Here is a 22,915-nt window from a genome sequence, read left to right on the forward strand (position 1 = left end):
TCTACTGTGGTGAGTTTATGAAGTCAGCATATAGATATGTTGTTCACCAATTACGATACTCCATAATCCCGTGTGTGCAGTTCAGTGGTTGGTGTAAAGAGCCCAAATAGCATGTAGTAAAGCAAATGAAAAGTGTGATTAAATTCATAAATGCCAATTATTTCACCCAAAATGACAGCTGTGAGGTAAAGTGTGGCAGATGCTTCGGGGTAAGCTGTGCCAGTGGCTCATCTGATACTAATTTGCATCCAAATACAAGCTGAAATACTACTACATTGTCGTTAAAGGGATATGATTTACTCACCCTCATATGTAAAACTTTACAAACTGTAATCTCTAGTCTAGTAGCCAGCCCATAGAGCCCCATTGTGAACCCGGAAATGTTGAGTACACCAAAGTTTTATTGCAGAAATGTGAAGTATGGGTCCCCAGCATACAGAAACTGCTGGATGCTAATTTGCATATGTTGAGCAATTTGCATAATTAGCATTATTAGCTTAATCGTCCATTTTGACCACATATTTTGCACTGTATGGCCAGTTTTTACAATATGTGAGTGGTTTTAGATGTTTTAGAGGATGCTGATTTCATATCTGGCACTTTCAGATTACAAAATGGTAATTCTATAGCAAATTTGGATAAATTTAGTCTTTTTTGTATTAATTTCGGACAAAATTTTAGGTTATTTTCATGGTAAACACAATGATCTCACATTTCAGAATCACAAGAGCTCTTGCTCTTTGACGTGAACGTTGATAACCTACAATCGTTTACATTTCTTGAGGTCAGGTCATGTTTTTATGCAAATAAGCTGTTGCAGTGTTGTATTTATAATAAGTATGTTGTAAAGCAAGGGAGCCTATAGTCTATAGTTTTAAAGTCGAAATTCACCTTGCAAATATTTTTTTCTTATAATCGCCTTAATATTCGTACAAAAGTCAGTCATGGGATTAAATGTTGACATTTTGAGGTTGACATTACTTATGTTTTCACATTAGTCCCTGTAAAGTCAAAACTAAACATGTGTTCTGAGTTCCTCATACCACAGATAAATGTGTTATTAACCACCCAGCCAAATTTGAATAAAAAAAAAATCCGGGAAGTAGATAAAATAGCTTATCAAAAACCTGAAAAAATGAGCAGCATTCTCTGCTCTCAAACGCTGGGGGTGTGTCCGCTGTCGGCGCCGAAACCACGCCCACTCGCGGGAAAGCGGCAGTAGCACACAAGACAACACTCACTGATCACGAGCATCTATGATCACGACGCACCAGATGTCGGCGGGACGGGAGGATGAAGGCCTGGGCGGGGGATAGTCGGTTCTGCAGCGGATTATCAGTGAATCCCAGTTGTCTCCGGTGAAAGTTTGTAAAACGATCCGGTGTAAAGTCACTGCAGAGGCAGGTGTCGGTGATGATCATTCTCAGCTCTCCATCAAGGCTGCTGTTCACAAAATAAATCCACCTCTTCATCGTTTTTGTTTTGTAAGCTGTTATGTAAGTTGTTGACTAACAGTAACTCTCGATCGAACTGATGCGAATGTGCTCTAGTTATGATCGTGTTAGGGGAGGAGCCAGGCTCGGTGGCTCCAGTGCGTCATCGAGCCACCGTTTTAGCCCCGCCCAGAAAATCCTGAACACAGCAACGGTGAAAAACTGTTTAACGGTCTAACTTCTGAATTCAGTACTTCATAGTTCACAGTCTTTGTAATGTGTTTCAGCAATACATTTCTAACATTTATAATGTGTTTAGAAACAAATCTCAGAATTGCCTTTACAGGGACTTAAGATAAAAGGTGGTAGTTATAATGACAGTATTGTTCAATACATTTTGATTTTCTAGTCAGATCCATTTTGTGCATTCCATTAAAATTAGTTACCATTATTTAAAATGTTCGTATTCTTGTGGTTTGATAAGGAAAGGATTAAAAACAGTCAATATTCAGTGTTTTTGCTGCTTTCTGAAGTTGTTGTGGAGGATTATTTAACAGTTCGACTCTAGGGTAAAGTACTTTCAAAACAAAGAGAGATGGTTTGATCAGGTCGAAATGTCGGGAAAGAAGTGTCTGTTTGCACCATGTAGTGGCAAAAATGGCGACTTTAAAATATTCCAAAGGAATCGCTACTATGCTAATTAAGAGCTAGGAGCTCGGAGACACAACCATACATGACTTTGTCAAACATTATTGCTACGGATGGTGCTTCATCAGATTCTGTGCTATGTCACAAATCTTGCTAGATCTCATACTTCTCGCTCTAGAAATGTGAGCAAACACAAGTCAGACTCATGTCAGAGTCAGCCTGGAAAGCGAATCATTCGCTCTCAACTCTATGCCTTTCAAAACAGTGCTTGTTCTGTGGCAGGATGATTGGGCAGAAGTTGTGAAGCTAAGGGTTAATGGCATCATGGACCTACCTGCAGCTGATGCTCAGTATCACTCCAAGTGTTACAATGCTTTCAGGAAGGTAACCAATTGACAGCTGCCTAGCTTTGGTCATAGACCACATGAGTGTAATCATCATCGAATTACATTATGTTTTTGTAACTAATTCTGGGAGTTTGTGTCAGAAGTAAATGCTAGCCAACCTGTGTGATTTTATGGTGATGCCGTTATTGTACTGAGAGTTGAAGGATGCCAGACGATTGTTGGCTTTAGGCAGTACATTGGTAAATCACTCAAATTAGTAGGATAAACTGGCCTCTCCAATGACGATGATGATGATGTCATCAAGGTTGTCAGAAAAGTGCGGGCAGAGGTCCAGAATATTCCATTGCCTCATGAATACGACCTTGGCAGCTTTAGGCATGAAAGTGTAATTCAAGATGAAAAAATGTAATGGCACTGTTCTCAGCATAAATGCAACTGCAGACAATCTGGGTGACCAATGTAGCCATCTGGCCATGCATGCTCTTTCGGGATGTGATACCACCTCATATCCTGTCAGGAAGGGGAAGGTGTCTGCACTCAAGGCCATGAGAGTCATACCTGTTAAGCTTCTCCACTGTATTGGAGAGGCAGAAGCCACAGATTTACAGACCACAAAGCAACAAGGGCTTTCTTTCTGGCTCTGTACAATCAGAGGAACACTTAGATGTTGTCAGCTGTGGTTGCAAAGCCGGGTTGAAACCTTGCACATCAGCAAAGTACAGCTGTGCAGCTGCAGGTCTGGCCTGTACCAGTTATTGTTCCTGCAAAGGCAATGATGGTATATGCTGCAACATACTTGCACAACACCAAGAACACAAAGAGAGGGATGAAGGGCCTGGAGAAGATGATGACAGAACAGATGAGGATGGTGAAGATGATGAGGCTGCCTTTTGTTAATTAATTGTGAGGCATAGCAGTTTGCCTGAAGGTGGTAGCCATTGTGTGCTTTGTGTGGTGTGGAGGTGAGGCCCTCTTGGTTAGCCTTGCATCTGGCGGGCTGACCCGTGTTGCTCAGACTCAGTTTTAACTCTGGCGGAGTTTTAACTGGGTCCTCGTTGGATCTTGTGACTTGCGGACTAACCTGGACAGCCCTTCTGCAATTCAGGCATGGCCCTTACGACTTGCGGGCCTGTCTTGTATGGCATGTATATATTCTACATGTTTGGCGTGGTGCGGAGGTGAGGCCCTCTTGGTTAGCCTTGCGTCTGGCGGGCTGACCCGGGTTGCCCAGACTCAGTTTTAACTCTTGCGTCTGGCGGAGTTTTAACTGGGTCCTCATTGGATCTTGCGACTTGCGGACCAACCTGGGCAGCCCTTCTGTTGCCCTAGCGACTTGCAGGGCCTGTGTTGTATGGCAGGTGTATAGTGTATATTTGTACATAGTTTGTTGATCACACATGGTGATGGGCTTAGATGATGTCATCTCATTGGGTGTCTTAAAGAGCTACCCCATTAATATGTATTGTACAGTTGCAGGATCCAAGTTATGTCAAATACCCGCATTGCTTTTTCCTCCAGAAATACATAACATTCAGCCTAACAAAGATTCATTGTTTATCCAAAAAGCAATTTTGAACCCTCAAAAGTGTCAGGAGGGGATTCAGCATCACTACACCCTGAAAACAATGCATCAACATTCACAAGAGCACTCATGATTCTGAAATGTAAGATTATTTTGTTTACCATAAATATAACCTAAAATTATGTCTGAAAGTAATACAAATTTGCCTAAATACATCAAAATATGTAATAAAATTAACTCTTTGAAATCTGAAAGTGCCAGAAATGAAATCAGCATCCTGTAAAACATCTAAAACCACTCACATATTGTATAAATTGGCCATACAGTGCAAAATATGTGGTCAAAATGGACGATTAAGCTAATAATGCTAATTATGCTAATTATGCAAATTGCTCAACATATGCAAATTAGTATCCTGCAGTTTCTGTATGCTGGGGACCCATACTTCACATTTCTGCAATAAAACTTTGGTGTACTCAACATTTCCGGGTTCACCTAGTTGGCTACTAGACTAACTTCCAATAACTGTCGTACGCGCGTTCACCAGAGACTGGCATTCCAGCGATTGACGTAGGACGCAGGCGTAAGTTCCGGTGACGAACGCAGAAGCGCAGAGGATAGAGCAAAACAAAACTTGGTTCTCGCGAGAACTAGCATATTTTCTCACTGGAGTGTCCTACTCCATACGCTGGAACGCCAGTCTCATGAACGCACGAACGGGAGTTAGCGGAAGTTAGAGATTACAGTTTGTAAAGTTTTAAATATGTATATTTTTCTCACACAAACGCATCGCTTCGCTTCAGAAGGCCTTTATTAACCCTACTGACCCGTGTGGAGCAGTTATATGATGGAAAGATGCACTTTTACAGACTTCATAACAGAAACTGCCATTCACTGCCTTTATAAAGCTTGGAAGAGCCAGGACGTTTTTTAATATAACTCAGATTGTACTGTCATATACACCTAGGATGACTTGAGGGTGAGTTAATCATGGGCTGATTTCCATTTTTAAGCAGCGGTCACAGTAGACTTTGAGCACGTGAAATATCTACACACGGCAACATTGACGTCACACTCTGCAGCATTTTAAAAACATAATTTAACATAATACATCCAAAATGTTAATAAACATACATATATCTACTCCACTTTCCTGCGATGCTGAAATCCTAGAGATTTAAAGTTTGTGTTCTTTTAAAATCAGCTAAGAGGTCATGGCGTGACGTATCAATCTTATATTGGGCACACGTCTTCAATTGAAACTTCTTGCAGGGCAGAATTGACCGTTGAAACAGCAAAATTCCCATGAGCTTGCATTTCCTGTCTTCTTCATTCACAATGATGTGTATGAAAGGAAATCAATTAGATTTCGAAATGCAGCCCAAACAAAAAAGACCCCTAAATACTTTACAGTGACTCAAAACAAACATTGCAGATACCTTGAAAATGGAAATTCCCTGAAATCTTGATTTGAAGTACTTACGGTAGCACTATGAATATATACTACATCAGAAACTGTAGAAATTGTTGTCTTAAAGAATTTATTAGCAAATTTTACAAAGCCTTTAAAACAAAATGAAACATTAGCCATTTCTCTACTCAATGATAGGAAAATTTCACTGTATGAACACTGTGTGTTTTCTGATAATAAACACCACAATTCTTTCCTGGTCTGCTGAAACATGTCCATTTAATTACAGTAACAATTATATTTCTGTTTCACTTTCATCATTTGCAGTTTGCAAACTTGAATTCACGCACAGCTCCACGTGACATGCATCATTGAGCTCTAGTTTTAAATCCATTTTAAACATGAATTAATTTTTAGTTACATTATTTTATAGAACTATATTTTAGATCTCCCTTCTCAATGTCTTTCCCCAAAATCTGTGATTTGAAGGAAACTGGCTATCAGTCTTAAAAAGTTACATAACCAAGTAAATTAATTTTAAATGTGTCCAAGAGTATTGAGCAGATAATCATGATCTTTCTTTTGTGAATGGCCAATCACATGACAATGCTGTCTGAATTCATAGGATACCCCGGCTGTCTGGCTGGATGTTCTCTACGTCAACAAGGATCATCTGATGCAGAATGGGAAGAACAGTAATCTCTGATTTCTGTGAAAAAAAAAAAAAAAAAGAAACATTTATACTGTCAGCACAAATGAAGGCCAAGCATGTAACAACAGCAAACTAACTAAACATTGATTCAAAATAGCAAGATATCCGGATTCGAAAGAATTCACACTTCTGTAATCTGCTTCTTTAAAAAAAGGGGAAAAAAGGAAGGTTTGCGGGGTATAGGAAGGAAAAGTTGATTATCAGAAGCTAAACATTATTTCCCTAAGATCAGATTGAGATCAGGGCCCGTATTTATCAAGCTTCTCAAAGTGCCATTTTAGTGTTTTAAGTGCTGAGAATTCATGAAATGTACTCCTACTTTCAAACCGAAGTATGAAAGCAAGTTATCAAATTTCTTAAAGCTAAGAATCACTCTTACTCTCCCAGCTATTTTAAAACAGCTCGAGAGGTCTCAAGTGGTTAGGAGTTGCCAGTAGGGGCTTTTGATGGCACTGAGGAGACAGAGACGTCCGCAAAACTTTCAGGAGAGGGACAATGTTTTTGAAATGTTTGACGACGAGCAGTTAATCAAACGGTATTGTTTGGACAGAGCAGGCATTCTCTTTGTCAGCGCTGGTTAATGTTGGGCTGAACTTGCCTTTTATAACATGTTTGTGCATGTAACAAGCAGTAGCGCTTCTTCCTCTCGCCAATTCGGTTTTCTTTTGGAATCCATGGTGAATGATTATATCATAAAATCTAGGCTATATATAGGCAGGTCAGTTAACAGCAGACAGAGTTTTGGTTAATGCTAAACTGAGGTCAAAGATCATAGTTGCTGTTTGGTTGTTATGGCATCTTTTTTTATGTGTGCAGGAATACTGGTGATATTTCAAAGTAAAAAACATACAAACAAACAAACAAACAAACACAAATGTGGTTCTGAGGTTAACAAATACATAAATAGTTGGATTTGATTCAATTCAACGATTTACATAATAATGGAACATTTTGGAACATTATAAATTCATGAATAAGGCCCATTTATTTCTGAAATCACAGATTCTGGCAAAATCTCTCAGATCAAATTTCTTCTCCATGGGCCCTTTTCACATTTATTTTTTTGCAATATACTTCCAATGTAATCAAGGGCGTAAATTACATCTAATAGTTGGGGGGGACAATAAACATGAAATTTCTCAAGAGCAATTTTTGAATGGGACACAAATAATACAGCCAAAATCGTACTTGTAAGGATATGTGTACCACAAAAAAAAAAAAACATTTCGTACATATTTGGCTTTTTGGTGTACTGAAAATTTTATCTGACCAGCAACAACACAAAGCGATAGTTGTTTAAATACGATTAAGGTTCACCACGCAGTCATATTATAATTATAAAATTATCTTGCGTCCTCCACATAGTATTTTATACTATGATATTCAGATATTTAGATATTCAACTGCAGCAAGCCCTCTGATCTGCCACTTATCATCATATTGAGCAAAACCCTACACAGATCTGACAGAACGGCCGTGCGCATATACTTTCGGTTTAGAATTAGCGCCAAGTTTTAGAATTTGGGGGCGAGTTGCTTGAATTTTGGGTTCATTAGCCTATTATTCGTAATGAAAAACACAGCAACAAAACTACAATGACACACTCCCTTAAATAGGCGCTTTTACATTTCGCTTTGAAACCAAATCTTCGATCATCTTGTCTGTCAGCTGTTTGCTCGTTCGGCTCGTGCTCAATTGTCATTCAGTTTTTAGTTGTTGTGTCTGTTCTCTAACTGAAATAAATGATTTTATTACTATAAAAATGAAAACGACGGTGGCCCGGGGCGGTGCCGCGGTGGGCAAGTGATGTTAACAGTGTTTTGCCTAATCTGTATTAAAGGGGCTATATGCAACTTTTTCCCCAAAATAAACGTAACAATAGCCTTTTTATTTTACCATTTATGACTCAAACATCTCCTGATGAGCATACTGACACCTTGTCCGCTCACAGTAGGTGCACCTATAAGCCTGTATCCTATTTTTCCTATTTTCTGTCGGGTCGGATTTTTCCCGCGCTGTCTGCGGATGTGACGTCACCACCGCTGCGAGAGCGAGCAGAAAATAAGAGCAGTTCTGTTTTTTGGCCACAGGTGTCAGTCGCGAGTTTAAATTTCAGAAAAACGCATATAGCCCCTTTAAAGAGAAAGGAATCACTTCATCGGATGTTTAAAGTGAATAAAATAGCCTTGACAGCTACTTGGTGTTTCACAACTGCTGTCTGAAGAGCTTTGTTCTCTCCCCAAACTTGTGGTAATTTTTTACGGTCTATGGGTAACGTTAGTTGAGGTGCGCGGTGGATCAAACCACTGTGGGGCAAGGGGGGAGGGGGGACTCAAAATGTTTCTAAACTTAAAACGCATTTTTTTGTCCTGTTTGCGTTTGTATTGTTTTACTACGTACACATTTATTTTAAGTATATATTGTTATATTATTTATAATACTCAGCATGGTTTTTAGGGGGGGACAGCCCTCAGATAGGGGGGGTCCTGTCCCCCCCGTGATTTACGGCCCTGAAGGTAATATAACACAAAGTATAGTGTTATACATTTTTCTAAAACGTGATTTTTTTTAAAGTGCTGTTGATGAAATGCATCATCACAGTCTGAAAAGGATACAGCTTGTACCTAATAGAGTGGTAAAAGAGTATATATGGATCAAGAGAAATAGATCAAGTGCAACATCTTTAAGGAACCAAAAAGGGGAAGACAGATTCTGCATAAATCAAGTTCTCAGAAAGTTATCTTAAGCATTCTTGGCACTCCTTTTAAATATCTTATGCCCATTGAGTTTCACAACTCATTAAAAACCTTTGTAAAAAACTGTTTTTCTTAAAAAGAATGGGAAATAAATGATCTCAATCAAACTGCTAACATACTGTCTTTATATTATATGTGTTGTTTGTATTTGCAGGTGTTTACCCTTCATCTCAGGGGAAGCCTGTCCTTTAGTTCAGTGTCTTTAGTTCAGGCCCCCCTTGCGTCGGACACACCCGTTTATGGCAAAACAACAAACATTAAAAGTGCATTCAAATTTAAACAATAGGTTACAAAGTCCTTCAACATGGAAAGCAACACAAATTTAAGTAAGCCAAGTTTAATAATATTTTCCACAAAGATAAATGTTTAGTCGTATGTTCCACTCTACGCTTTGATAGGACTGTGGGACACAAGCAGGACAGAGCCCATCTCGTCTAATATCTTTGTTTTCTTCTGATGTTCCAAAGCAATTGACTGGTTGTAAAAGGTCAGAAGAGCGAATTTTCGCATGAGGTCTTCCACACGAGCAAGATATTATAGGCTATTTGACGTTGAGCTGCCAGAGAAATCAAAACCGAATTAGCCGAGTTCTCTTCCTCGTCTTTTTTCACAGCACACAAACGGACAAATACGCACAAAATATGTCAAAATATTCTCGTAAACACAGTTGGTTATGTCTTAAGAAGAAAAGATGAAAACGTATGTGTAATCCGTGCAGCTCTTAAAGTGACGGCAGATTTTCTGGATGCCGTCTCCATGACAACATCAATCAAACAAAAGACAACGAGAAAACTCAATCGCTGTTCTAGACAGAATATAATTGAACTATTTGTAATGTATAGCCTTTATTTTATTAATAAAGTGCAGTGTTATTTTACATTTGATTATACAGTTTCTGTACCTGAATACCTGAAAATGTTTCTTTCTTTCTATATTTATATCTTTGTGCAAAGATACACTTTATCATTATTTTTTATATTTATCAGTATATTTATCATTTTTTGTGCAATTGATAAATTATTTGTTCTTTTTTGATTACTGAGTGTTTAATTGTCTTCAATAATGCTTGAAATGTATATTAGTTATGCTTCCTCTGGTATATCTCAATTGTATTTTTTGTGCAATTGATAATTTATTTGTTCTTTTTTGATTACTGAGTGCTTAACTGTCTTCAATAATGCTTGAAATTTATATTACCCGTAAAACTTCAAATAATAGCCGAGTCCCAAATAGACGCCTGTCTCTTTTAAATGCCTGGTGTGATGACAGGTTTGGGTAAATAAAGGCCGGTCTCAAATAGAGGCCGGGTCTGTTTTTTAGTATCGGGTTGTATTTGATCTTCTCAAACCCGTCAGATCGTCTGTTCTATGTTTTGATTAGATTTCACGTGACAGACGCAACCGTTCATGAACGATTCCTCACTATGGCAACATAACAAAGAGGTAATAACGAACTTTCAGTCTTCAGTTTTTCTTAATTCTCTCAATACCATCATGGAGACAAAAAGAAAAAAGTATGATTTGACATTTAAGCTGACAGTTGTCAAATTTCAAGCGTGGGAAAAATCCTTTAAGGTATGCTTGCGCGCACACGCACTCGTGTGTGTTTGTGTGTGCGAGGGAGAAAGAGGAAATAATATATTTCATTAACTTCGGGATGTTATCTTAGGTATGTGGCCTGACAGTAGCGCAAGAGGGAGAGCCGTGCGCATCTGGGCGGGAGCTGTTAGTGCAAGCAAGGCAGGCAGAGAGAGGGAGGGGGAGGAGAGTGACGAGGAGGAGGAATTCGCCAATGAACTTGTAATTGAGGATCGCGGGGATGATGATAGTGATGAATAGAGTAATTTTCTATCACATGATTGCAGTTGTTTTACAGGGTGGCCTTCATTCTTTCTTGTTGATGTGTTTCGGGCAACAAGTTCATATGCTCGATGGATTTTAGCGGTAACTTATATTGTTCTGCCCATTGCTGTCACATCGTTTCGTTTTTTGCGCTGCCAATAATCTAAGACATTTCTTACATTAAATGATTTGTTAAACACATTCAAATTAATTATAAATAAAACGTAATATAATGTGGTAACCTCCTACTGTCATGCTTGAACATCTCAACAGTAAATTAAAGGCCTGTCTCTTATAGACGCCTGTTTCAAATACAAGCCGGTGCAGTTCGGCGATTTGGGTAAATAGAAGCCCGGGCTATTATTTGAAGTTTTACGGTAGTTATGCTTCCTCTGGTATTTTTAAACCATAGGCAAAAGTTCCTTGTGTAAGTGTTCTTAGCCTGTTGATTTTTTTTCATGGTATTCAGCTCCTATGAAATGTTCTACAATAAGACTTGGAATAAATGTGAATGATATCTAAGGTTTCTTTTTTTTTTTAACCTTATTGGAATCGAAATTAGGAATCGATAAGAATCGGAATCGTTAAAATTCAAACGATACCCAACCCTAGTGAGGATTTGGGAAAAGAAACAAGAGATTCCATGTCCAGAGGAATAAAATCACTGAATATTGTTAAATTCGTAGAAACAGAATCGTAAAACAGAATACAAAGTCAAATTATGGCTTAATTCTAATTTCTGGACTCACATAGCCTGCCTCGCTCATTCGGCACGAATCCAAATATTTACATGCTTGCAATGTAACATTTGGTTGCCATTTCTTTTGTAAACAAAGCTTTGTACTTCCCCAGTGTCCTAATATCCACTCAAAACAGCATTCACGTGTGCAGAAATGTGTTTTGGCATTGTCACGTTAACCGACGCACAGCCCTAAATAAAAGGGTATAATATTGAACATTAATGTACTATCCACATAAAAGATAAATAGGCCTATTGAATTTTTAATTTGCATATTGTAATTGATAAAAAAAAAAAAATAAAAACTGAGAAATTCTACCCCCCAGCAATTGTTGGTTTGTCTACACCAGTAATTAGGACTGCTAGGTACACACTAAAGTGGCATTACCAGAATGGTAAGTTATGTCAGTTCATTATCTTATGGGAAAAGTAAGTAAAGTAAAGAGAGGCTTGCTGGCGTTTGGATGACTTACTCTGGACTATGCTCCGATAGGCCACTGCTGCAGGAGATTCTGGAACTTCAGTTAGGAAAGACTTTCCCTCATCACAGCTTTTCCCTTGAAAAGCAAAATACAGAAGTACATTTTGAGAACTAGAAACTGCTGGCTGCTGACTTTTCTTCAAATGTTTTAGGGAGTTTTTTTTTGTACATGATTCAATCTACTGACTTACACGTTGTAAATATAAAAACAAGGAAACACTCTCACAAAATCAAGAAACGGGACGCACCACAGTGCTACGGTGTAAATTGTTAAACTTCCTCATGTTTTGACCACTTAATGCGGAACAGTATTTCATCACTATTTAATCTAGTTTAAAACATTCTCTTCCTTGTGAATGCTAAAAGATTAATGCTCCTGGTACCTATCCGTGGGTCCAGGGGTACTCTGCCCAAAAGAGGGAGATTTAGCTCTTCACACATTCTCTGTGCTCCTCCTGTGGTCAGAGGAAATATCTGCGAAGTATTCTGTAAACAGAGACAAAGGGTATTAAAAAACAATATATAATGTGACAGGTCAGTCACCCTTGTGTCATTTCAAACATGTACGACTTTCATTCTTCTGTAATGCACATAATTGAATCACTCTTTTCCATGCAATGGAGCGTTTTAAAAAAAGGATGCAAATGCATCATAAAAAAGCAAGTCTACTGAAATTGTACAACTTCTTTGTGTGATGAAAAGAATGGAATTTAAGTTGTTATTCCCTGACAATCTTTGACATTTCTTTTCTATTTGAATTGTAAGTATTGGAAACTCCAACAGCCTTCCTTCGTTTGACAGATGCACCGTTTTTATTTTTACCAAGGCGCTAGATTTTCCTCATCTAAACAAAACGTTATTATATATTTTTAAATTGTAGTCCCTGTATATAAAATCATTTTTATTAACAAGTGTCATGTTTTTTTTTACTTCGTTATGAAGACTATTTAGATCAATGCTTGATTAGATTGTAAAAAAACTGCCAAAATGACAAAAAAAAAGGATGAATGATGTTTGAGAGGCAACAAGTCTTATTCTTACCAATAGTAATAAAATAATTGAATATACTATTTAATAATATGAATATAATAGATTTAATGCGCCTTTGAACTACAGAGAAACGGCTCCAGCTGTTAGCAGCTCCTCCCCTTTTTTGAAACAGCCAATAGCTTTTCGTTAATACCACAGTTTGACTAGAGCCTTTCTGTTTGGTAAAGCCAGTTTCATCCTAATCTCTAACCGTTTATCATCATAATCTCTTCCATATCGCTTTGAAATACAGCATTCTGTGCAGAATTTAAACGGGTCCGATATGTTTTATTGTATGCGGCGACTCGCACATATGATCCACGCTGCGCTCTCGTCTCGTGTCTCTAGTCAACGGCTCTGGTCTAGACTATGTGTGTGTGTGCTGCTGCGGTGCGCGTGAAAGTAACGCGAATCCAGACTTCATTCGCCTATTTACACTCTCTCTAAATCGTTTCCTATCGCATGTATAGTGCGCTATGTGCCATTCACCATGTAGAAAATAGTAAATATGTGAACAGCTGACCGATTTCAGCCGCTGCTTCAGGGTCTATTTATAGTGTAGGGGGCGGGCGCTTCAGATTCCAGAGACCATTTGATTGGACAGAAGATGTGATAAGATGAAGTCTGCGATGATGTCATCAAAATCTGTGATCCATTTTAACGGAAGTGAGAGACTGTAAGTTTTGAATGCTTATATCTCCTAAATGCGAATTTTGTCATTGTTTTGGAACACACCAGCTTATTCAGCTTATAGTCATACTAAAAGCTAAAAAAACTTCAATTTTGATTTCAGGGGGCCTTTAAAGCCCCATTTCTCGACAAAAAGTGTTTCCAAACTGGTTTGTGACATTTGAATAATCGACATAGAATTTATACGCTACAGATAAATGGAAAAAGATTGTGTCGACATTTGATGATCGATAATGGGTTCCATCAGCTATACATGTAAACATTTTGATGCGCTAAAAATCCTTGGATGGGAACCTGGCTAGTGTTGCATGATCCTTCAGAAATTATTCTAATATGCTGATTTGCTGCACAAGAAACATTTATTATTACCAATGCTAAAAAAGTTGCTGATGTCAATGCTGTCTTTGATAAATAGAACGTTCAAAAGAACAGCTTTTATTTGAAAGATACATGTTTTGCTACATTATAAATAGTCACTTTACTGTCACTTTTGATCAATTAAATGCATCCGTGATGAGAATAAAAAAATAAAATAAAAAAAAACTTAAATTAAGACATTACACTTGTCATTTAACAAAGGAAGATTACAACTCAGATGTTTTACTTTATTTTTGGGAAGCGCAAATGAGAGCGGTATGATAATGGCAGATGAATGAATGATACAAATTCCTCAGGCTGGGGATGATGAGGCATTATAAATTCCCCTGGCCTGTGTTGTGAGGTATGTCAGAAATCTCTTTGTCAGATTCACATGTAGGTTGGGGTGGAGTTCAGGATAAATGCAAATGGTTATTTCAATATACAGTATAACAATAGTTCATTTGCTCTTTCAAATGCATTTACAGATGGAATAGCACAATATTGCCAGCAATTGGTATTGGTACAGATGGAATAACACAATATCGCCAGCAATTGGTAAAGAGCATTCAAGTGTTTGGTGATTTGTATGAGGAAGATCTACTCATAATATTTGAGTAATTGATTGCAAAATTCCTTAAGGATTATATTGCTATTAAACATTATAAGAGAGATAAAAGGGCCTTGTGTCATATGTATGCAAATCTCATTGATTATGGAGAGGATACACCATATTCTAAATACAGACGTGTATTTTTGAACAAGATACTTGGTAATCTATTTGTGAAAATGCCCTCAGATGTTCATGTAACAGCAGACATAGATTCATTCAATGTAACATTACATCATGGAGAGATTGCACAATATGAGTGATTTATATTCGGAATGTTGCCCTGCTGGATTTAAAGCAACGGTTGGCACTAGGGATGCAACAATACAGTTAGTTCAATACATACCTCGGTTTTTAACCATGGTTTTCGGTTCGGTTCTGATGGCTTGTCACATCAGTTTTTTGCTATTCTATTCTTAAGCAACAGGAACAGTAAGAGGTTAAGGAGAAAAAAATACAATTTTTTTTATTGCAATACTCTTTCTTTATTTTACTTAAAAGAATTGAAAAACCTTTCTTAAACTTAGAACTTTACTTTAAAAAAAAAAAAAACTTTGTACACATTCCTAGTGTATTGTATAATATAAAATAAATATATATAAAGATTTACACTGGTGCTCAAAGCAGTACAACAGCATTTAAGTATGAAATTGAATAAATGTAAAAAATAAAACACTACATAGACTTCACTATAAAATATACATTGATTCTTATTAAAGCTACTGTATTAAAGCTTTTCAGTCAAGAGCAGTGAGTGATTTTTTCTTTGTCTTTTGTTGTTGTTTTAACATTAAAGGGATAATTCACTCAAAAATGAAAATTCTGTCATCGAGAAATTAATACAGGTTTGGAACAATATTAGAGTGAGTAAATAATGACAATTTTAGAGGTGAACTGTCACTTTAAGGACAGCGTGTTCACTATAGGCTGCGCTTCTGTCAATTTAAGACTTGCGTGCATCTAATATACAGACACATGCTGATTTTACTTTCACTTTAGACATAACCGACTGTGTTTATGTTAACCTTGTGTGTATTTGACAGTTTTAGCGCAGTAAGACTACTTAGTCCAGTAATCACGTGTTTGACAGGCTTTTAGTCTGCGCGCTCGGAAAAGCGCATGTTAAAACAGTGCATAAGCACGTGAATGACCGGCAAGGCTTTAAAACGCATGCAAATAATGAACTTTGGTGATTGTGAATAACTAGTGTTCCGTGAGTATTACTCTACCACTAACATGTGATGTGAATGTATGTCGCGTTGTTCAGTATATTGGGATGGAGGCAAATGATAGAATTTGTAGAAAAATAATTATTTAAATGCAAAACCAAAAAAAAAAAAAACGCAATTCACAAGCGCGTATTGAACCGTGAATGCCGTACCGAACGGTTCAATATTATATTGAGAATTGTAGCATCCCTAGTTGGCACATTTAAATATGTTTTAGGCATGTGCAAAACTTAAAACATATTGGTACATATTACAGTGCATCCGGAAAGTATTCACAGAGCTTCCCTTATCCACTGTTATGTTACAGCCTTATTCCAAAATGGATTAAATAAAAAAAATGTCCCCCTCAATTCTACAAACAATACCCCATAATGACAACGTGAAAGAAGTTTGTTTGAAATCTTTGCAAATTTATTAAAAATAAAAAACGGATTAAAAATAAATCACATGTACAGTGAGGAAAATAAGTATTTGAACACCCAGCTATTTTGCAAGTTCTCCCACTTAGAAATCATGGAGAGGTCTGAAATTGTCATCGTAGGTGCATGTCCACTGTGAGAGACATAATCTACACAAAAAAAAATCGAAATCACAATGTATGATTTTTTTAAACTATTTATTTGTGTGATACAGCTGCAAATAAGTATTTGAACACCTGTCTATCAGCTAGAATTCTGACCCTCAAAGACCTGTTAGTCTGCCTTTAAAATGTCCACCTCCACTCCATTTATTATCCTAAATTAGATGCACTTGTTTGAGGTCGTTAGCTGCATAAAGACACCTGTCCACCCCATACAATCAGTAAGAATCCAACTACTAACATGGCCAAGACCAAAGAGCTGTCCAAAGACACTAGAGACAAAATTGTACACCTCCAGAAGGCTGGAAAGGGCTACGGGGAAATTACCAAGCAGCTTGGTGAAAAAAGGTCCACTGTTGGAGCAATCATTAGAAAATGGAAGAAGCTAAACATGACTGTCAATCTCCCTCGGACTGGGGCTCCATGCAAAATCTCGCCTCGTGGGGTCTCAATGATCCAAAGAAAGGTGAGAAATCAGCCCAGACATACACAGGAGGATCTGGTCAATGACCTGAAAAGAACTGGGACCACAGTTTCCAAGGTTACTGTTGGTAATACACTAAGACGTCATGGTTTGAAATCATGCATGGCACGGAAGGTTCCCCTGCTTAAACCAGCACATGTCCAGGCCCGTCGTAAGTTTGCCAATGACTATTTGGATGATCCACAGGAGTCATGGGAGAAAGTCATGTGGCCAGATGAGACCAAAATAGAACTTTTTGGTCATAATTCCACTAAACGTGTTTGGACGAAGAAGAATGATGAGTACCATCCCAAGAACACCATCCCTACTGTGAAGTATGGGGGTGGTAGCATCATGCTTTGGGGGTGTATTGGGCCATGTATTGCGAGATTTTGGGGAACAACCTCCTTCCCTCAGTTAGAGCATTGAAGATGGGTCGAGGCTGGGTCTTCCAACATAACAATGACCCAAAGCACACAGCCAGGATAACCAAGGAGTGTCTCTGTGAGAAGCATATCAAGGTTATGGCGTGGCCTAGCCAGTCTCCAGACCTAAACCCAATAGAGAATCTTTGGAGGGAGCTCAAACTCCGTGTTTCTCAGCGACAGGCCAGAAACCTGACTGATCTAGAGAAGATCTGTGTGGAGGAGTGGGCAACAATCCCTCCTGCAGTGTGTGCAAACCTGGTGTAAAACTACAGGAAACGTTTGACCTCTGTAATTGGAAACAAAGGCTACTGTACCAAATATTAACATTGATTTTCTCAGGTGTTCAAATACTTATTTGCAGCAGTATCATACAAATAAATAGTTAAAAAATCATACATTGAGATTTCTGGATTTTTCTTTTAGATTATGGTCTCTCACAGTGGACATGCACCTACGATGACAATTTCAGACCCATCCATGATTTCTAAGTGGGAGAACTTGCAAAATAGCAGGGTGTTCAAATACTTATTTTCCTCACTGTATATAAATATTCACAGCCTTTGCCATGCCACTAAAAATTTAGCTCAGGTGCATCCTGTTTCCACTGATCATCCTTGAGAATTTTCTACAACTTGATTGGAGTCCACCTGTGGTAAATTCAGTTGATAGGACTTGATTTGGAAAGGCACACACCTGTCTATATAAGGTCCCACAGTTAACAGTGCATGTCAGAGCACAAACCATGCCATGAAGTTCCAAAGAATTGTCTGTAGACCTCCGAGACAAAATTGTATCGAGGCAATGAGCACAGTGGTCTCCATCAACCGTAAATGGAAGAAGATTGGAACCACCAGGACTCTTCGTAGAACTGAGCGATAAACTGAGCGATCGGTGGAAAAGGGCTTTAGTCAGGGAGGTGCCCAAGAACCCGATGGTCACTCTGACAGAGCTCCAGCGTTTCTATGTGGAGAGAGGAGAACCTTCCAGAAGAACAACCATCTCTGCAGCACTCAACCAATCAGGCCTGTATGGTAGAGTGGCCGGACGGAAGCCACTCCTCAGTAAAAGGCCACCTGGAGTTGCTTTGAAGGAGCCACCTGAAGGAATCTCAGACCATGAGAAACACAATTCTCTGGTCTGATGAAACAAAGATTGAACCCTTTGGCCTGAATGGCAAGCGTCATGTCTGGAGGAAACCAGGCACCGCTCATCACCTGGCCAATACCATCCCTACAGTGAAGCATGGTGGTGGCAGCATCATGCTGTGGGGATGTTTTTCAGCGGCAGGAACTGGGAGACCAGTCAGGATCGAGGGAAAGATGAATGCAGCAATGTACAGAGACATCCTTGATGAAAACCTGCTCCAGAGCGCTCTGGACCTCAGACTGGGGCGAAGGTTCATCTTCTTACAGGACAACGACCCTAAGCACACAGCCAAGATAACAAAGGAGTGGCTACGGGACAACTCTGTGAATGTCCTTGAATGGCCCAGCCAGAGCCCAGACTTGAACCCGACTGAACATCTCTGGAGAGATCTGAAAATGGCTGTGCACAGACGCTCCCCATCCAACCTGATGGAGCTCGAGAGATCCTGCAAAGAAGAATGGGAGAAACTGCCCAAAAATAGGTGTGCCAAGTTTGTAGCATCATACTCAAAAGACTTGAGGCTGTAACTGGTGCCAAAGGTGATTCAACAAAGTATCGAGCAAAGGCTGTGAATACTTATGTACATGTGATTTTTGCAAACAGATTGTGGTTGCGAGTGCAAATCACTAACATTTTTGGACTATCGGGGCTTCTGTGGCCTGTGACCTGGATCTGATGTGACCTACCAAGGAAAAGGACAGAAAAGACTCAAACTACACTCTTTGAGTGTTTTCGAAAGCCTGCCCCTAAAGCTACAGCAGCTTCAGGTGACAGGAACGTTACAGAAACTCCAGAAAATGAGGCTGATGCTATCGTGACGTTACTTGGTAACGTTAAGTAAAGCTAGCATACAGAACATGTTATCATTAAACGTAACTGTAACAGCAGGGGATTGTTGGTATATTGAATTTTATCCAGAACTTGCTAACTTCACTACCGTTAGTGTGGTGGATCAATTAATGCGCCAGAAGAGGGGAGATAGTGTGTGTGTGTGTGTGTGTGTGTGTGTGGTAAACAGAATACAATTTTTATATTATTTCAGATGATGAGAGAAATGAACTTTTCATAGTGGGACAATTGCTTAAGCTTTTATACGGCATTATGAAACTTCGGGTCCCTCCTGGGACTGTGCTTGCTTAATCACCCATATCCTAACAGGACTTAGCCATACACACTGAACGGACATCTCAACCGCATTTTCATCAGTAACCCACATCTGCCGAGGTGTAATGTGACTCTATCAGCTTGTAAGCTTGAAGCACAAACATGAGCCCAGCCGTACAATGAAACAGAGACTTTTTAATGTTTTGTACATCTATAACCTCACACATTCAAGTATAACTTCATTGTTGTTGGTCAACACTTAAGTTGCCATTGCAAGTAGTTAAATTACTTAGAATACAGTGGTGCTGTGCATTTTAAATGGTTAATGGGGAAAATGTATTCTTAAAATGCATTCTAAAAATCTAAATAATTCGTAATAAATAATTATTCACAATATTTTCATTCATTATCGTGTTATATTGTATTACAGATACTGGCACATGTCTAATTTAAAACATTTACACCAATAAGTTACTATATGGTGATATTAGTTATCAATATTTGAAGTAATTAGCTATTGAAAAGAGATTCATTTTTCAATAGATAGCTTCAATAGCATTTTTCAAGAGGATATCTTGAAAAATGTTGGTAATCAGACAGTTGGCAGACCCATTGACTTTCATAGTCTATATTTTTTCCTACTGTGGAAGTCAGTGGGTGCTGCCAACTGTCTGATTACCAACATTTTTCAAAATATCATCTTTTGTGTTAAACAGAAGAAAGAAACTCATACAGTTTTGGAACAGCTTGAGGGTGAGGAAATTATAACACAATTTTCATTTTTGGATGAACTATATATTTAAAGGGTTAATTCACCCAAAAATGAAAATTCTGTCATTAATTACTTACCCTCATGTCGTTCGACACCCGTAAGACCTCCGTTCATCTTCGGAACACAAATGAAGATATTTTAGATGAAATCTGATGGCTCTGAAAGGCCTCCATTGGCATAATGTACTTTACACTCTCAAGACCCATAAAAGGTACTAAAGACGTCGTTACAAAGTCCATCTCACTACAGTGGTTCTACAATAACTTTAAGGAGTGACGAGAATAGTTTTTGTGCCCAAAAAACCCCTAAATAACGACTTATATTGTGATGACGATTTCAAAACACGGCATCATGAAGCTTCGAAGCGTTATGAATCAGTGAGTCGATTCAGCAGTTTGGATCGCCAAATTTCAGCAGTTTGGCGGTTTGACACGCGATCCGAATCATGATTGGGAGGGGGGAAAAAAATCACAGTATACTCACTACAAAAAACTAGACTACACCACTGGTTATACGGTAGGGTGCGCTATTACACAACCGAAAGAGTACAGAATCTCCGGATCAAAACACATGCGACAAAGAAGTAGAAACAAGCGATAAAAGCATAGCTTATGCATGTAGTAGCCTTTGAAAAACAAAACAAACAAAAAAAACACGATTTTCTCAGCTTTTTGTTCAAAAAGTTGATTTTATAAAACTTACCCACCTTCAAATGTTAATAAAAAAAATGCATGAAGCAAGTTTTTCTTTGTTTTGTTTAAAGGGGTGGTAAACCACGATTTCACTATTCTAACTTTAGCTAACGTGTAATGTTGCTGCTTGAGCATAAACAACATCTGCAAAGTTACAACGTTCAAAGTTTAAAGCAAAGGGAGATATTTGCTTTTAAAGAATTCAGTTTCTAAGAACTACAGCAAACGGCCAGCAGGCGACTACAGACATTCCTCCAGGGTTGGTGACATCACCAGCCTCAATATTTACATAAACCCCTCCTCCGAGAATATTAAATAAGGGGGGGTGAGGCCATTTTGTATTGCGGCGCTGTTGTGGTATAGTTAGGCTGTAGTGTTGTTGCCGCGATGCCGACGAAACGCTGTTATTTTCATCCGGATTGCAGGTCTGGGGTACTTGCTCTGTTCAGCCTTCATAGGGACGGGGGTGCGTTGCAGAGCGTTTAACATAAAACATGTTATATGCACGTGTGTTTGAGTCAGCGGGCAATCAGGCGCGCGCGGGGCTCCCTGCAGCACATCCACGGAGGAGAACATCCACCGTCTTCGCGATTTCAATGCCAGATTTGCACAACGTCAGCTGCGTGAAAAAAACACTGCCGGTGCGTGGATGCATGACGCGCGCGCTGCACATTTCACGGAGGACAACACAAACTTCCACAAACTTCACGAGTTCAATACAGGATATGCACAACGGCTTGTCCTGAAAGCTGGATTTACAAACAGAAGCTGTTCACAGGCCACAACCTGTAAGTCTGATTTATTTTTCATCGATGTGTTTTCCTGTAATAGGTTGTAGCAAGGAAGTAAACAGATGACAACGCGGTTCTGCAAACCAGTCTGTTAAATGCTCATTCATACTTAACGTTATCCGACGAACACCTATCGTTACAAACACTAACGTTAAAATATCAACAGCGAACCTGGCATTAGTGTAAATGATTCTTTGATTAGAGCTTTTATGTATTGTTTATCTACAGGCATGCTAAACATGGTTCTGTGTGTGATTTGGCTAACTTACTAGTAAAGCCAGTGCTTAGTGTTTGTTTTGGGTTAGTTCTTGTGACAGATATTTGGCTATAATCGTTCTAAAAATACAAAAGTTAAAGTGCCATTCAGTAGCGATCATTATAGATCCGCAGTCTTTACTCTTGAGGACTGAACAGGTTCTGCTCGATCATCTTCACTCAAATGTTCTGGGTCTGATTCGGGCTCAGATTGGTATGGTTTTATTGACGCCGTTGTTTCTAACACTGACCAAAGCACAGCCTCCGATAAAGGTAAGGGGCGTGACGTTTCCGACATACGTGCACTAGGCGTTTAGCGAATCACAACACACTGGGCCAGCTAACCAATCTGAGCCCATTGCGTATTTTTGAGGGACTGGCTTCATACAACCCGGAAAGCATCAGACCGTTTTACAAGGAGGGACAGAGCAGTGTAGAATAAAGGTCAAATATATGAAAAATAAGGCAATTTTTTTTTAACGAAGCATGAACACGTTACAGTGCACCCCACAAACACAGTCAAGCCTTCAAAAGAATGTGTTTTACCACCCCTTTAAAAGCAGAGGCTCTTTTCTTTTTTGATTTATTGCATGTTATACAATATACTTTATATACGTTATACATATATATATATATATTAGTGGTGCAACGGATCACAAAACTCACGGTTCGGATCGACTACGGATCGGATCATTTTTCGGATCAGAATAAAAGGGGGAGGAGACCATTATTATTTGCTTTCCATTTATTACATGAAAATGTTTGGTGTTAACATAACCTATATGGTTTATAGGTTAACAAGGAACTTTTGGTGTTAACAAAAATATGGTTTTAACAAAAATAAAATAAATAAATAACCATCTGAATAAATATATCTGA

The 22,915-nt window shown here is 38.7% G+C and overlaps 1 protein-coding gene across 1 annotated transcript in view; it reads right to left on the reverse strand.

Moving 5' to 3' along the window:
• Window positions 1-5,472: 5,472 nt before the first annotated feature.
• nubp1 (nucleotide binding protein 1 (MinD homolog, E. coli)) overlaps window positions 5,473-22,915 on the reverse strand; it is a 50,816-nt gene continuing 33,373 nt past the window's right edge. The window contains exons 9-11 of the mRNA XM_079841612.1: window positions 12,274-12,376; window positions 11,883-11,966; window positions 5,473-6,070 (exon numbers count right to left, since the gene is read on the reverse strand). Coding sequence (XP_079697738.1) covers window positions 6,021-6,070; window positions 11,883-11,966; window positions 12,274-12,376 — 237 coding nt within the window. The 3' untranslated portion in view covers window positions 5,473-6,020. The remainder of the gene's footprint in view (window positions 6,071-11,882; window positions 11,967-12,273; window positions 12,377-22,915) is intronic.

Source organism: Gobio gobio (genome assembly GCF_949357685.1).
Source record: "Gobio gobio genome assembly, chromosome: 1".
Lineage (NCBI taxonomy): Eukaryota > Metazoa > Chordata > Actinopteri > Cypriniformes > Gobionidae > Gobio > Gobio gobio.